Consider the following 16340-nt stretch of genomic DNA (forward strand, 5'->3'; position numbering starts at 1 on the left):
TAAATAAGGGCACCTATTTCCAAAGCATAATACAACAAAGCGTTACACAAGAAAAGTAATTCCAATCCATTCACTTTTATTGTAGTTCAGTGTAATTATTAAATTAAAATTTTACTTTGGAGACAGCCAGTTTTAAGCAAATTCAAAATATTTTTCCACCTGCAAAATTTATATGACTGTGACTGATCTTTTAGTTAGTTATGTATTTTCTTCAAAATAGCTTATGTCTTTATACAGAATTTGGATCACGTACCCATGCCTCTGTTTGAATGGGCTTGATATTGCTTAGTAGCACCTCTTCATAGTTTCCATAATCAATGAATTTAACAACTGCTGTCATACCCGAAGAATGAAGAGCTTCAACTTCTGCTCGGTAAAACTGAGAAGGCAAAAAGGTATTTTAAATGTAACAAATAATATTCTCTAAGAAGGGCAATATTTAATGGAAATTTAAATCCTAAAAGTGTTACAATGTGAAATATATTTAAGAAAGAAAACTTACCTTTGGATAACCCTCTAACATTGTTGGGAAGACAACTCTTATATACTAATCAGATTATATAAATATGAAGTTATTTATTTCAAAAATACAAATATATCACAAAAATAAATGGCAAAGAAGAAGAAGGCTCACTGCTTCAGTCATCACAGGTGGCTGGAGTGAGGTAGGGATGTCAGGTAAGGAGTAAAGACATTACTTAGATCTAGGATTTATAGGATTTGAGACACTCCAAGACTAGAAATTTTTATCAGTTTACCCCGTGTCACTTGGCTCTGAGATCTGATGTATATAAACAAACTCACAAGAAACTGATTTACACAATAACTGCAATTTTAAAATTTACCTGGGAGGAGGCCATCTAATTGGAAGAGCCCACTAATATAGGCCAACCCATTCAGGACCCAAATTATAGGTTTGAATGTTGCTTACTGAACAAGAAATGGAAACAGAAAACAATTTGCTCTTAAGGAATATTTTCCTCAAGCTAGGGTAGTTGGATGCTCTATTATAACGCTGTCTATTCTAACAGTATTTCTTAATAGATTCACCAGAATCGGAAAATCCTAAAGGCAGCAAAAATTTGTATTCTCCAAATTCTTCTGAAAAAGGTGGTACCCCACAGTACATCAGGAAAGAGTTGATTTTTAACTAGTATATTAACTAGTATATTTAACTAGTATACTTAACTCGTAACTTGTGTATTTCATATTACAAAGGAATTAAGTGAATCCAAGGTGTTTCCTTCCTGGGTCTGGATGCTAGCAAGTTTAGAGAGACTGTGCTGGAATTTTCCTTATCTCAGGATTCTTGGTATACATTCCTCTCTCTCCTCTCTGCCTTTACTTCTTAGACTCATACTTTTGTGTTCTGTGGATTGTTTTGAGTATTTCTGGACATATGCTCCAACTGTAAGCTTCTCAAATTATGTCAGTTTAGGTAAGTTCAACAAACACTGAGTCATGCTATATGCCAGGAAAACAAACAAGGTGATGCCCTTGTAAGAATTTATAGTTTAATCTTTGTCCCTTGGGATGCTGTGGGATTACCAAAGGAGAGCAGTATCTCACTTGTCTGCCTTACATCTTCAGCTCTCCAAAATATAGCCTGACAGTGAATTTTTAAAAGCCGCACTTAAGAAACCTTGCCCCCAAATAAAGACATGTGTATAATTCCTTTTAAAAAAACACAAACATAAAAAAAAAAAAAAAAAAAAACCCCTCACTGTTTAATAAAGACAATCCATTTAAAAAATAACCTCTAGGTAATGTGGAATGTAAATATAATAAAGCTGTAGTGATATTGGCAATTAAGCTGAGGAGCTCAGGAAGAGCTTCCTGGAGTGTATTACAATGGATTCAAGGATAAAGAGGGGCTAGCCAAGTAAAGAGCTGAGAAAGGTGTTCCAGGGAAAGTTACACAGATACAAAACATGAAGATGAGTGTAGAAAACTAAAAGCTGTTTGAAATTAATTATGGTATAATATGAGAAGAAGGTTCATCCAACAGGAAATTAGACAGGATAAGTAAATAAGGGACAGATGATGGAGAGCAGAAGCATGCTAGAGTCTGTATTTATTCTACAGGCAAAAGATTTTAACTAGGAAGAATGACATGATCTAAGATTAGGATCATAGTCACAGCAGTATTGAAGACAAATTTCAGAGAAATAAGGTTTAAGGAAAGGAAAACAATTTGGAGGTTATTACAATATTCCAGTTGAGAGGGGAAAAAGAGCTGAACTAGTTTTGGTACTCTAGAGGAAAAAGGAGAACTGCCCCCAAATTCTTAAATCCTTCTATGGAAATAAAGCTAGAGAGAAGGCAAGTATTGTGAGGAATGTTTTAAACAACAGATTATACTATTTGATTAAATATCTCCAAAACAACATTACAATAAAATTAAGAGGACTAATTCCTTTTCTTAAAACTTTACCCTGGTCTTGCGCAAGAAAACTGGAAAGTTGCCTCTTCTTGACAAAACATTTAAATGTTACCTCTTAAGTTAGGTGGTTTCAGAAGATAACTACTTCCATGTCTTTCACAAGGTAAATATTGTTTACCTTATTCCCAATGCTTAATGGTGTAATCTATTTAGAGGCCAGTCCCTCACACTAAACTGGAAGTATACATCCAATTTAAGTCAAAGTAGTCACCTTAGAAGATCACCCAATTACTCTAAAAATATCGAACAGCTGAAACATTTTGGGAATTGTTAGGTACTGTCTTTTAGATGCTATACGACATTATTTTTAATATATCCAACAGAGGCAATAGATGAATTCAGTATTATTGGTTTTTTGAGACAATTAAAATTAAGATTAAAGCTTTATTAATAATCTTATCAGGAATTTGGAAGCATCTGGGTAATAGCACAGCTAGAACTATCTGATATATCCCAAGCACCTGGCACTTGGCTACTCAATTATGGTTGATTGAATACTCAATTAATATTTGTCAAAGGAACTTGTCTGCTAAGTCCAATTATTTGAATACCTGCAGATCTGTTCTCTGTTGCTTCATTTGTTTCTGGCCAAGCATTCATATTTATTCATATTCACTCATTCTCTCCCTCCCCCTCTCTTTCTTTTTAACCACGGCTCATAATTTTTATAAGATGCCAGACACTGCAGATGAAATATTGAAGAGATTCTAGAAAATGTTATTTTTCTCAAAAAAAAAGTACTATATTTTCTTTGGGCAGGCAGACAGAGTAAAAGCAGATATCCTTGATCCTAAAGAGGTTGGTTTTAGCTTTGTAAGGGCTGTCTGTTTTAGCTTTGCCTTTACTACTTAGGGCATGGTCTTTGTGGGATTTCAATGGAAAGGTCATTTACCAAGCCTCTCAAACATTACTGAGTTTGAACTCCAATGTCTTACTTCTCCTGCTCTTGTCAAAGTCACCAACAACCCCACACTGTCCAATACAGAAAATACTTTTCCATCCTTTATGCAACCTCTCACAGAAACATACAACCAGAGGCCATTCCCTCTAAGGTAGACACTGTTAGCTCAATAAACACTAACTTCCAACTATTTCACTTTTTCTTGTCTGTATCATGAAGGAGAAACTGCTAAATATAAGGAATCCCCCACCACCCAAATCAAATAATAGTTTCTGAATTTTGGAAAGTAACTGGTCTGAGTTGAGAGAGTAAGAGCCTGGATACTGAAGAACACCTGCATCTGCTTTCCAAGCCTCAGCCTCCCCAATAGCCAGAGAGTGGCCATGTGAAATAGTTCCAACCAATGAGATTTAATTAAAAGTCTGTTGGTATTCCAGGCAAGGCATACGAGTAGTGCTGTCTCCTTCCCTCCTTCTGGTCTTGAATAAAGACTTGACAGCTATGGATCCTGCTCTTAAGCAAATATCCCACATTCATACAAAAATCTTAAAGGCCTATGTCATCTGATATACCACCCTGTACACTTCTTGCTGTTATTATCAGGTAATGCCTAACACCCTGCTTATACCTCAGCATTCACTGAACACAACGGGGCCTGGTTCCTGATCCCAAGTCTTATCGCTTCCTTATAAAAGATCCATCCAAATTCTCTGGTCTGAATCTCAGTTTCTTGAAATCTTCAGTTACCTTTATTTCTGCCACTCCCTTTAGCCATACTCTCTCATGGGCACACCCTTACCTTATCAACTATAACTACTCTATGAAATATTTCAAATATTTTTTCCTTGACTTGATCCTCACATCCACCTGATCTTTCACTCTGTAACTCCCTTACATCTATTTTTATCATTTTGCTAATATCTCCAGTCCCCTCACCACTCTATTTTCCCATGAAAATGCCCCCTCCAGAATTAACTAACTAACAGAGTCAACAAATAATTATAAAATCCCTACACTGTGGGAGGAAGCAGGACTACAGACGAAAACCAGACAGACATGGTCCTGCCTTCAAGGAAGTTGATATCATGGTAGGGGGGAAAGATACAATCCAGGAATAAAAACCAAAAATATTTACAAATTGTGGTAAGTTTTAAAAAGTGAACAAGGCACTGATAGAGAAACAGAATAATGTAGAAGGGAGGAGAGGGCAGGTCAAAAAAGGCTTCTTCTAGGAGGTGATATTTGAGCCAAGCCCTTAAAGTGGTAGAAGAGCATGTTGGACAGAAGGCAAAACATGTACAAAGGCCCTTCTCTCTGAGGGTCCCTCTGTCCTCTAAACCTTACTATTCTCACTGTACTGGTTGTCTACCTCTCAGCCAGGCTCTTACTTGGTCCACATCTTCTGGTCTTTTCCTTTCCCCCATGATTTCTCTTTTTCCTTTTAGTGAGCATATAATTAGAACTAAAGAGTGTTTAAAGTATTGATTTAATAATTATTTATTAATTATAAGGTCAGTAATTAACTTATATGCTCTTAATTCTTTAAAAAAAAGTAGGCTAAATGTGTATATTTTCTTTAAATGAGAATCTGCAGAATTTGATTTTGTACCACTCAACTGACTTTCTTCCTTGTGAATCAGTACAATTTTAATATAAAGAAAAGTAAATATTTATAATTCAGCTGATGATAAGTGAAATAAAGTTCATCTTCACTTAATCACTTTTACAATACTTTTCTGATACGTACGCTAAAACTAAGCCTAACCTAACCAAATCTTATGGGATAGATTCTAAGCATCCATAAAAAAAATTAAATGTTTTATTTTTCTTCTCTTTCATAAATTATATATCTATAAATCTGTTAAAAAAAAAAACTTTAAACAGGTACAATTGTAGAACAAAACTCATAGTCCAAAATGATGACTTTCTAGAAGTCTCACTACAATGTGACATTTAGTAACATTAATATATAACATCTTTATAGAATCCATACCTTGTTGTCTTCCCAATAAAGTGCAAAACATTCATCTCCAGGTTTCCACATTTTTGCATACTCCATAGGAATAGATGATTCTGGTACTTTTTCTGGTTTAATTGGTCCAGATCTTCTTTTGGGCCCACTATTGTAAAATACTTTATCATCATAGTGCATGGCTGTAATGGGTCCTGCTGGCTTAATAGGTCCTACTCGTCTTCCTTTCATTTGCATTTCTGTCTCTCCATTTGGAACACCAGTGAAGCTATTACTTCGGACAGGATTCTGGTAATCGGTATTTACATTAAAATATTTTTCAATTTTTACACCACTGAAAGCTTCATTATTTATTGTTCGTGATTTCCTGTCATAAAAATGATCAGGATTAGCTGTTTGGTTTTCTCTTTTCCCACGTTTTTGATTATTATAATCTAAAGATTCTTGAGAAAGTGGATTTTCTTTTGCCTCTGTATACAATGGACCTCTTCCTGATCTGCTTTGCATAGAGTTATCTCTTTTTTTAAAAGTACCATCACTGTGCTGAGAACTTAAAGGATATGAAGTATCTTTAGTTCTGTCATATCTAGAATACGGTCTATCACACTTGATTCTTTCTTCAGCCCATACTTCAGATCCTGAAGAAGTACTTGGTCTCTCAGAAACTCTATTTCTAGGTAATCCACTGCCTTCTAAAACTGACTTTGAATTTTGGGTGTCTCTCTGAAAACGAGGAGGTTTTTCATTTCTTGGTTGCCTGGTATCATTTCGAGGAAGATGTCTTGGTTGATGATTATCTTTTACTCCATTTTGTTCAGTATTTGACAATCTCTGTTGTCCTTGATGAAGCTGCTGCAGCTGTGACTTAGGTTCTGAAAGGTAAAAGTATATCATATACACAATAAAATGAAGACTCTGAATGTATAATTATCTTAAAATTCCTAAAAGCTATTATTTCAATACAAAATTACCAGACTACTATTTTAACATCTTCCTACTTCATTATCTTAATCCCTCTCTGCTTCCTTAGAGTCTTGTATTTCTAATCTAGTTTTAGCCACATTAGTGAAGTAAAGCAATGATATGAACCATGAAAAAACAGAGGATAATCAAAACTCATTTGTCTTTGTCACTGAATGCTTGCATTCTTATAATATAGATATCTATATGTGTTATTGTGGTAATTCATTTCCCAAAATATTAATGAAACAGAACTGCAAATTGCTAACTCAGAAACTGCTATGAAACTGTGCAAGTACAACTCTTGTTCAACTCCTCTTGGAATCCCACTCTAATTTAGAAATGTTTAGCTATTATAGTCAGTCAACTTTTTGTATTACAAACAGATATCCTAATATAGAGAAGAGTTAATAATTTTCCTGATCTATCAAAGTAATTAAGAAAGACAGGTACTACTTGGAAATACAGAAAAAAGTGTCAAAAATGTTACTAAGCATAATAGTGTAAATAACGTCTTACTTGAAACCAAAAGAAGTAACATGGTATATATTCACAGCAGATAATTTTTAATGATTATATTTCACACAGTGATTTTTATTCCATTTTTTTGTGTCATGTCATTTACACATTTTCCCCCATTGTTTCACACAGCATGTCTATAACACTACCAAAACATATTGATTGGTCTTTTGTGTACACATCTTGTTTCTCTTGTCATACATGCTAATCAGCATACAGGTCATAATTACTCTTATATTTCCCTATGGTCACAATATTTCCAAAGAGGGGAACTATTGACATTTTGGGTGAGACTGTTACTTGCATTGAAAGAAAATTAACCTCACTGGACTGCAGACACTAAATGCCAAAAGCACCCTCCCCCAGCATCTCCAGTCACTGAGACTACCAAAACTGTCTCCATACGTTTCCGAATACCCACCGGAGGCAAAAAGGTATCAGGTAAATTGTTTAAAACTACAGGAATAAAAATAGACCTTTAAAGGTTCTTGAGTGACAAAACAGGTCGCAGACTAACGTCAAGTCTCAAGAAGGCAAGAAAATCTTCTTAAGAAAACCACTAGAATTTAGAAATCAATCTAATAGGCTTTAAATACCTTTAAGAGTAAGGAAAAATTATTTTCTAAGTAAAATTCTGTACCCAGTGAAACCATCCATTAATTGTGACAAAGAATAGATTTTTCAAATATGCAAGATTTCAAACACTAGCCCAAAACCATTTAAAGAGAAATCTTTTAAAAAATCACTTTTCCCAAGAATATTTGCCTTATAAACATAACTCAAATGTCTTATTTTAACAATTGTAGTCAATACTAAATTTTTCTTTAGAGAGAAGAAAAATGGTCACCTTTAGTTTCTACTGGCATTGTTTACTGCCCAAGAGTAAAGATTCAGGGAAGCAAGAACAGAAGAAACCATAAGCAGGACAGAAATGAGCATTTGCAGCAGAAAGCATGTATTGGTATTTGCTCCAGAAATCATTAGGAAATAAAACCAGCACTTGTCTCTTTTTGATTATCTGCTATGTATTAGGTACCCCACACTAGCACCTTATGCACATTATCAATAGTCCCCACAGTAATTTTATGATATAGATGTTATGAGGCTTATTTAACAGATAAGGTCCCTTGTATACTAAATTGAAGAAGTTTTTCAGTTCCCAAAACAAATCAAATAGAAAGCTATTTTATTTGCTGTCAGCTAGGTTTGAATAGATGTTTGGGGAGTAAGCTTTCCAGATCTGTGTTTAGGGACTTATTTTCTTAAATTATTCCAGTTGAACCACCAATATCTCTGATGGTCAGGAGATATAACTAAATTAGGTCATCATGACAGTAACTAAATGTCCCAGACTATAGATGGACTATATAGAATAAAGGTTCAACTAAGCTTTGTAGATGTGGAATTTGATTCTAAAAGGAAAAAAAATGAAAGATTTCCTAATCTATAAATTAGGATAAAGGGGAACTCTGAGTCAATGAAGCTATACTGGAGAGGTATATTAACAGGAAAACATCAAATTTTATTTTTATTCCAGTACTTAGCAATTACAGAATCAGGCAAACAAGTGACAGTAAATATTTGCTGAAAGATAGAAATACTGAAAACATTGGGAATGAAATGAGCCTCCACGTTCAAAATTACTTCATGTTTAACTCTATCACCTGAGTTTAGCTAAGGGTGCAACACAAACAGAAAACGTACTCTTCTATTTTGCCTTCTGTAAGAGGTTTGCATCAAAGCACACTGGGGTGGATTTAGATTGAGTTCAAATGATTACAGAAAAAAGACTGCACAACACACAAAAAGTAAGCTTATAAAAAGCCATCTCTGATTTGCTCTAGACAACACTGAGCTTGAGACCAAATAAATTGTTTCTCTTGATTCTAAGTAATCCATTTCTGACAAAATCACAAAGAAGCCAGTTTCCTCATTTGTAAAGTGTGGATAATGATACTTATTACAGGTTCTGGTAAAGATTCGATTGAAAACATATGTAAAATTCCTTTCTTATGGGTCCATATAGAGTCTTTGGCACTAGAATGACCATTGGAATTAAATCCCAGTCCTATCACTGAGTAGCTGTGTGATCTTGCAAAACTGGGATAATGCTACTTACCTCTTTCCTTCATATAGTTACTCATTATAGTTACTGAGCGCTGAGTACAGATAGCATCAGTATTGTCCTAATCACTATAAATGAAGTGGCAGGTGAGACCCACATCCCTCTAATCATAACAGGAAGAGGCAGACAACAAATAAGTAAACAGAATAATGTGGCTTAAAAATGTGAGGAAATCTATGAAAAATAAATATTCTTGTAATAAAACTGGGAGGAGTGGGGTACACCAATATAAGGGGAAAACTTCTCTGAAGAAGTGGTGTTTCAGTTGAGCCTAAACAATGAGAAGAAATGCAATGAAAGTAGGGAAGAGTAATCCAAGAGGGAACAACACTCACAAAGGTCCTAAGCTACAAACCTGCTTTATGAAGGTAAATTTTAAGTATTAATGTAATCACCATTAATTATTAATTTAAAAGGGAAAAATATGTATTCCAATATTCTCAAATTGATCCCATTATGCTAGATAAGAACACTAAATCCCAGGAAAAATGGTCACAAGAATTAACATTAGTTTTTTGGTTTTTTTTTTTTTAAATTAAGATTAGTTTTAATCTGAGATGGCAGTTTGCTTTCATTAATTACTCAGATATACAGTTGTTTTTAATCATCTTTCATAGCCATGACACACATTTAACTGAAGACTATGCTCAAAGTAAACATATTTATGATACTCAGTGTTCATAGAATTTTTTATTGTCTCCAACCCCCTTTAAAGAAAAAAGTCAATTTAAAGCAAAAGATGATTGCTGCTATAAATGAAAAAATCATGAGAACTCTGAGAAACAGTGTAACACACACCAACAACACAACTGCAAAGATGCCCCTGTTCAAGCATACTCAAAATGCATGCAAGTCCTTACAAATACCATCCCCACTGCCCAAAAGTCTAGTTCAGTAAAATGTCTCATACAGTTAAAAAACCAAATGAGCATACCTCAGGGTACAGTTATAGTAATATCCTGATTTTATAGATAAGGAAGCTGAAGAGGCTTGACCAAGGCCTAGAACAGGGTGGAGCTGAGACTATCCATGCAACAGATTCCAGATCCAACTTTTAACCTCCCTGCTATACCTTCTCAACAAAATTACCATTATGCTACTAGCGTTAAATCATTTAATAACCATGAGTTTTTTTCAGTATTTCCTCAAGGTACTCAGGATAGGATTACCATAAAAATATTTTTTTGCAAGGGGTAATAAAAGCACTGCTTGGGCAAATTGATCCATTAAATGAGAATACATCTGTTTGAGTAACTTAGCTGATTCTCCTCCTTGTCCTTCCATACAAACAAATTGCAGGAATATGGTTACATTACAAATTTCATACCTAAAACATGCTAGTTCAACTAGATAAATTTTAATTTCTCTTCCACCTCTAAAAACATTCTGTATGTCCTCTTCAGAGAGCTTTTCTAGCAACAGTTTTGCCTTTTCTTCATCAGTTACTAACAGTCACCCTAAAGCAGAGTTTTGTTTTCTGGTGAAAGTGATGTCTTGTTCTGAGCATTTTCAATTTATTATGATCACACGTACATCCATGCCTGAACAGAACCTGAACACATCCCAGGCATCTTCCCTCTGCCTCCTCCTCAGGTTTCAGCTTAGATTTCACTTTTTCTGGGAGGTCCTTCTTCCCCAAATCCCATCAACACTGAGTCAGGCACCCTTCCTATATGCCACAGTAACCTGCACGGCAGCAGCCTGGAACAGAACTGCTTAAATCTCTCTCCCTTCTTAGACTTTAAGATCCTAACCTATGTTTTGTTTACTAATACATCTCCTCTAACACAGTGCCTGGCACTTAGTAAGTCTCAAATTAATATTGTAGTATAAGTAAGTGACCGCTACTCTCCAGTAACTCCCAAAATGAACATACATGGCTTTTCTAAAGAAAAACAATTTTAAAAAATAAAGCTTACTTGTAATTATTGTCACTCATACCGCCATGGTGGTAAAATCTCTTATAATCCTTATTCTCTGTGTTTTCCTAACCACTTCAAGAGAAAAATATTATCTGTGTCACCCCTCTATAGGTATAATGATTTTTTTCTCCTATCAGGGAGATTTAAAGCAGGAGATGAGGAAATTGGGCATGGTGACACTGCTTTGTGGAGCCTATCATGTTCTTTGTAGCAGCTACATCTTAGCTGAGTTATTAAAACTCTTAATCCTGAATGCTCTAAAATCCTAAAATATAAAGGACCGCTCCTTATTTCTTTCCTTCCAACCTACCCTAATATATAAGTAAGCACTGCCAGTCACACTTCTCTGTTTCTTATAAAACTCTTCTCAAGTTGGATCATTTTCATCTTTCTAAAACATCTTGGACATAAAATAACACAGGAATTGTTTAACCAAAAATAACACTGCAGTCTTACTATCATTCCCACTCTCCTCACTATCATTAATGCCTTCTGCTCAACTGCACAGTGGTGGACTTGGGTAAGTCAGGTAAGGCTCCCTTGTTGATATATAGGGCATTTGCAGATGAGGCACTAGACTTGTGGGTCAAAAACCATTTAAAAACAATATGTTATTTTTATGTTATTTTGCCTTGAATTCAAATATTAATGTTTATTGAAGAAAATATACTGGAAAATTAGTAACTAAATATATAGCATTGTCATTTGTTATCAAACTTGTAAAAACTGAAGGAATGATGTGTCAGAACAACTAAAACTGTCATATAGGAGGCATCAGTCCGTCAAGTGCAAAAAACTAAATTTAATTTCTGTGATCTTTTCTTCCAAGTTGATTAACATTTTCCAGGATTATGAATATGATATTTTAGATTCAATATTATCTCTGCAACACATGTTCTTATAAATTTCGCACTAAAATTTAGCAAAACAAAAATGAAAACTCTTACAATTTTGAAGCCAAAACATGCTAGTGAAATTTCAAGCCACTTTACTTTAAGGGGCATGAAAATGAAAATAAAGAGCATTGCTAAAAAGAAAAGCCAAAGGAATGTCCACCTATGGGCTAGAATACTATTCTTAAAAAGTCATAGTACTACAATACAAAGGTTATCCACTGATGTAAAAGCTGATTCAAGGAGAATAGCCAAAATAACAGCTGAATAATCCTTCACTAGGTAAAGCGCAGCAAAAACAAATTATTAAATATATTTGTTATGAAAAAATGGTATAACTGATTAGTACATGAATTCACATTATAGCAGAAGCATAACACTTTCTAATATTCCTATGCCTGTTATACATAATTTTTTTCACCTCAAAATTCTCACCTAATTTTCTCAATTATACAAATCAGTCCTTTTTGTGGAAAATATCTTAAGACACTGAAGATATTCTGTAATGATCACAAAACTCTTTGGCTATAAAAATTTGTCAGCTCAAAATTTACATACAGTGTTTCTCTATAAAATATTATTTTCTCTATAAATTTATTCTGTATAAATTCTGACTTAGATTACAAAGCATAAGACCAAGGACTATTTCTCATTCCTGGAAGGTAGATATAAACATAAGTACTTATTAAATGATTATGTTTTCCATTTGTTATAAAAATAAAGCAAAAGCTTTTAAAAATATTTTGGAGTAGGCAAGAAGAGAAATAACCCATCACCCCAAACCCATAGCATAAAATTTACACGCTATATTAAGTATGTTCATTTTTACCACTCTCCTGAAAATAATCATTTTAATGTTTATATAGCATTTCATCTATTGGAGATCCTCCAGCTTTTCTTCTAACCTCACCACTTCACCGACACTACCTTTGTCAAAGTCTCTAATCAGTGGTGTGCTGGACCCAGCTTGAACATTTTACAAGCGTGTTTTATTAAATTTTCAGAAAATGTGCAAGCTAATTTTTAAGCTGTAGTCAGCCAGAAATCAGCCATAGTGGGAATATTTACACCACAGAAATCAGCTTAAAAAGCTAAAAATCTGGGCATCCTTCCTCCCGCCACTTCTACTCCCAGAACCAGCTGTTAAGCATTCACCAGCATGCTATCAATGCTATATAAACCCATTGAGCACTTTCTATCCCTACTGCTCAGCGTTCTCTTCACACTCCTCCTACCTCTTTGGCAGGTGCTTTCTTGGTCTCCTTTGCTGGCTCCTCTACCTCTACTTGATCTCCAAATTCAACTGCCTGCTTGATACCACTCCTTGGTTTTTGAAACTTAACATATCTTAAAACTGAACTCTTGATTGCTCTTTCCTCCCAAAATTTATAGGTGCTTAGAAATGCAACATGGTAGAAAGGGTTCTGAGCTAGGGAAAAGATAGATAAGGGTTTAAATCTCTTTTCTTTAGTTCTTATGGATAAGATGTTTTCTTCTTATCTGTCAAATGGAAATAACAACATATATTTTACATTTGCAGATGATTAAATGAATAGAATGCAAAGCACCCAGCAGTCCCTGGCACATAACAGATGCTCCATAAATGACATCTATTATTTTATTTTATTGTTAATAAATGTTTAAATGAATGGACAATTAATTGAGGAGAAGAAAAAAAGAATAATGGCAAAAATGAAAAAGAGGCTAGTGTGTTCTAGCATTCTGAGAAAAATTACAACCATCTTCTACAGATCTAAGTACCCAAGAAAATGAATTATATATCATATGCCATAAAATAAAACAAACTAAGTTAAAATGCTGTAGATTTAACATACAGTCCCTACAGCAGAGGTAATCTTCAAATTACTAATACACAATTATATCAGCTGTAACATCTACCCAGAAAATTTCAAAAATTCAGAGCAAAGTATATTTGGACTATTTGAATTTATGAGTGTCTCTAATAACATTCTAATGAAACTGGGATAAAAGGAACTTGCAGAATTCACATAGCCTAATTCATGGCATTTTATATAAACTAATTCTGAAAAACTAAGTCCTTTGCATTTGTCATCCCCTAGTAAACTCTGGAGATGTCTGTAGCTTAGAACTGGATACATTACTAGTCTAAGAAAATAACCACATATATAATACATTCAGAATAATTTAAGCTTCCTAAAAGATGCAGTCTAGAAATCACACCTACCTAGGCAATTAAGTATGACACTAAAATCATTAACTACCTTTTTAAATGTAATGACAAAGTTTAAATATAATAGTGACTTGTGAAGCAACACATCAACAGCAGGACAAGGTTTTTTCATTTTCTTACAAAGTACCCAGTTCCGAGTATTTTGTTACAAGCAACAGAAAGACTAATACAGAAAATTGGTGCCAGAGAAGTGGGGTGTTGCTTGTAACAAATACCTGAGAATGTTGAAGTGGCTTTGGAACTGGGTGTTGAGGAGAGTCTGGAAGAATTTGAAGGAGCAGGCTAGAAAAAGTATAGCTGCTAGTGGGAGTTTAAAAGACAAGAAAACCAGGGAAAGTTTGGAACTTCTTAGAGACTGGTTAAATAGCGGTGAGCAGAACTGATAGAAGTATGGACAGTAATGGCTATTCTGAGAAGATCTCAGACAGAAATAAGGAGCTTTTTGGAAACCGAAGTAAAGATCATACTTGCTATGAACTGGCTGCCTTCTGTTCATGACTAAAACTTTTATGGGATGTGGAACTTCAAGGTGCTCACCCAGGGTATTGGGTGGAAGAAATTTCTAAGCAGAAAAGCATTAAGGAAGCTACCTGGCTACCTGCAATAGCCTATGCTGAGTTATGGCAGAAAAGGCATGATGTAAGGTAGAATATATAATTAAAAGGGAAGCAGAGTGTAAAGATTTGGAAAATTTACAGCCTGGCAATGTGGTAGAGCAGCAGAGAGCATCTTCAGGAGAAATATGCAGTGGTGCAGCCCAGTGTTCCATTTGCTAAGGAGATTAGTACAGAAGAAAGGAATTATCAAGAGAAGGGAAAAAAGACCTTGAAGCTATTTCAGAGGCTGCCTCTTCCATTACAGGCCCAGAAACCTAAGGAGACAGAACGGTCTCAGGGAACAGGCCTCAGGTGTCCTCCATGCCCAGGACTACCTTGGGAAGCTGCTTTCTGCACCAGCACCCCGGCTGCTTTGGCTTCTCCAGCCATGGCTAAATTGGCACCAGGTGTGGCCAGACCTGCAGTTTTGAAAGATACAAGCTAGAAGCCTCCGCAACATCCACGTGGTCTTAAGTCTGCAGGCTCGAAGAATGCCAGAGCTGTGGAGGCTTGGAAGCCTCCACCCTGATTTCAAAGGTGTATTTAAAAACCTGTGGGCCCAGGAAGAGATCTGTCACAGAGGCAGATTCACCACACAGAGTCTTCACCAGAACGATGCAAAGAGGAAATGTGGGGTCAGAGCTGCAGCAGAGAAACCTCACCAATGCCATGTCTAATGGAGCCGGGGGGCAGGATCGCCATGGAGACCCCAGAACTGTAGAGCTACCAGCATATGACACCAGCCTGCGAGAGCTAAAGCATCACCTAAGTCCAGGAAAGCCATAGAAGTGGAGCTGCCTGAGGACTTGGAGGCCTGGTCTCCAAACCAGCTTGCAGAGAACATCAAACATGGAGTCAAGGTACATGATTCGCCAGCTGAGATTTAATGTCTGCCCTGTTGGGTTTCGGACTTGAGACCTAGCACACCTTTCTTTTGGCCTATTTCTCCCTTTTTGAATGGGAATATTTATTTACCTTATGTTTATCCCACCATTGTATCCCGGCAGTAGATAACTTTTTTTGATTTCACAGATGGGACTTTGGACTTTTGAGTTGAAACAAGTTAAGACTTTGGGGATGAAATGAATGTATTTACCTGTGAGAAGGACAAACTAGGGAGGCCTGGGCAGAATGATATAGATTAAAGTGTGCCCCCCAAGTTTTGTGTAATAGAGGTTTAGTACCCACTGTGACAGTATTAAGAAAGTGGGAAATCCTATTATGGTAATTGAAAGGTGGGACGTTGAAGAGGTGATTAGATTTGAGGAAAAAGCCCTAATGAATGGATTAATAATGGTTGTCATGGATGTGGTTCTGAGGGCTTTAAAAGGAGAGCATGTGAGCATCTCTCTCTCACTCTGCTCTGCCATTCTACCATGTGAAACTCCTGGGTCACTGTCACTACCAAGGCATTCACCAGATGTGTTCCCTGGACTTTGGACTTCCCAACCTACAAAACTGTAAGCAATAAATTTCATTTTCTTACAAAGTACCCAGTTCCAAGTATTCTGTGATAAGCAACAGAAACAGACTAATACAACCAGACATTAAGTAGCACTGGCATAGACTTCACTGTTAAGGGTAACAAATTGTTCACAAACATAGTTGGAAACGATTCAAGTTAAGCTTAAAGTAATTTGTACTTAAAGAATAGAATGGGAATGGGAGAAAGGAATAGGCTTTATAAGAAGAAAAAGTCAAGGGCTGTGAAAGCCATAGAGTTGGGTAAACAGAGAGAGAAAGTGACAGCTATCCATTCCTTCTGCTTTCTGCTATGTTCACAGCTTATAACTTTAC

At 35.6% G+C, this 16340-nt stretch overlaps 1 protein-coding gene across 2 annotated transcripts in view; it reads right to left on the reverse strand.

The window, feature by feature from the left end:
* TDRD3 (tudor domain containing 3) overlaps positions 1–16340 on the reverse strand; it is a 178221-nt gene that overhangs the window by 33311 nt on the left and 128570 nt on the right. For both annotated transcript variants that reach the window (XM_063102539.1, XM_063102540.1), the window contains exons 11-12: positions 5338–6188; positions 254–379 (exon numbers count right to left, since the gene is read on the reverse strand). In XM_063102539.1, coding sequence (XP_062958609.1) covers positions 254–379; positions 5338–6188 — 977 coding nt within the window. The remainder of the gene's footprint in view (positions 1–253; positions 380–5337; positions 6189–16340) is intronic.

This window comes from Cynocephalus volans, chromosome 7 (assembly GCF_027409185.1).
Source record: "Cynocephalus volans isolate mCynVol1 chromosome 7, mCynVol1.pri, whole genome shotgun sequence".
NCBI lineage: Eukaryota > Metazoa > Chordata > Mammalia > Dermoptera > Cynocephalidae > Cynocephalus > Cynocephalus volans.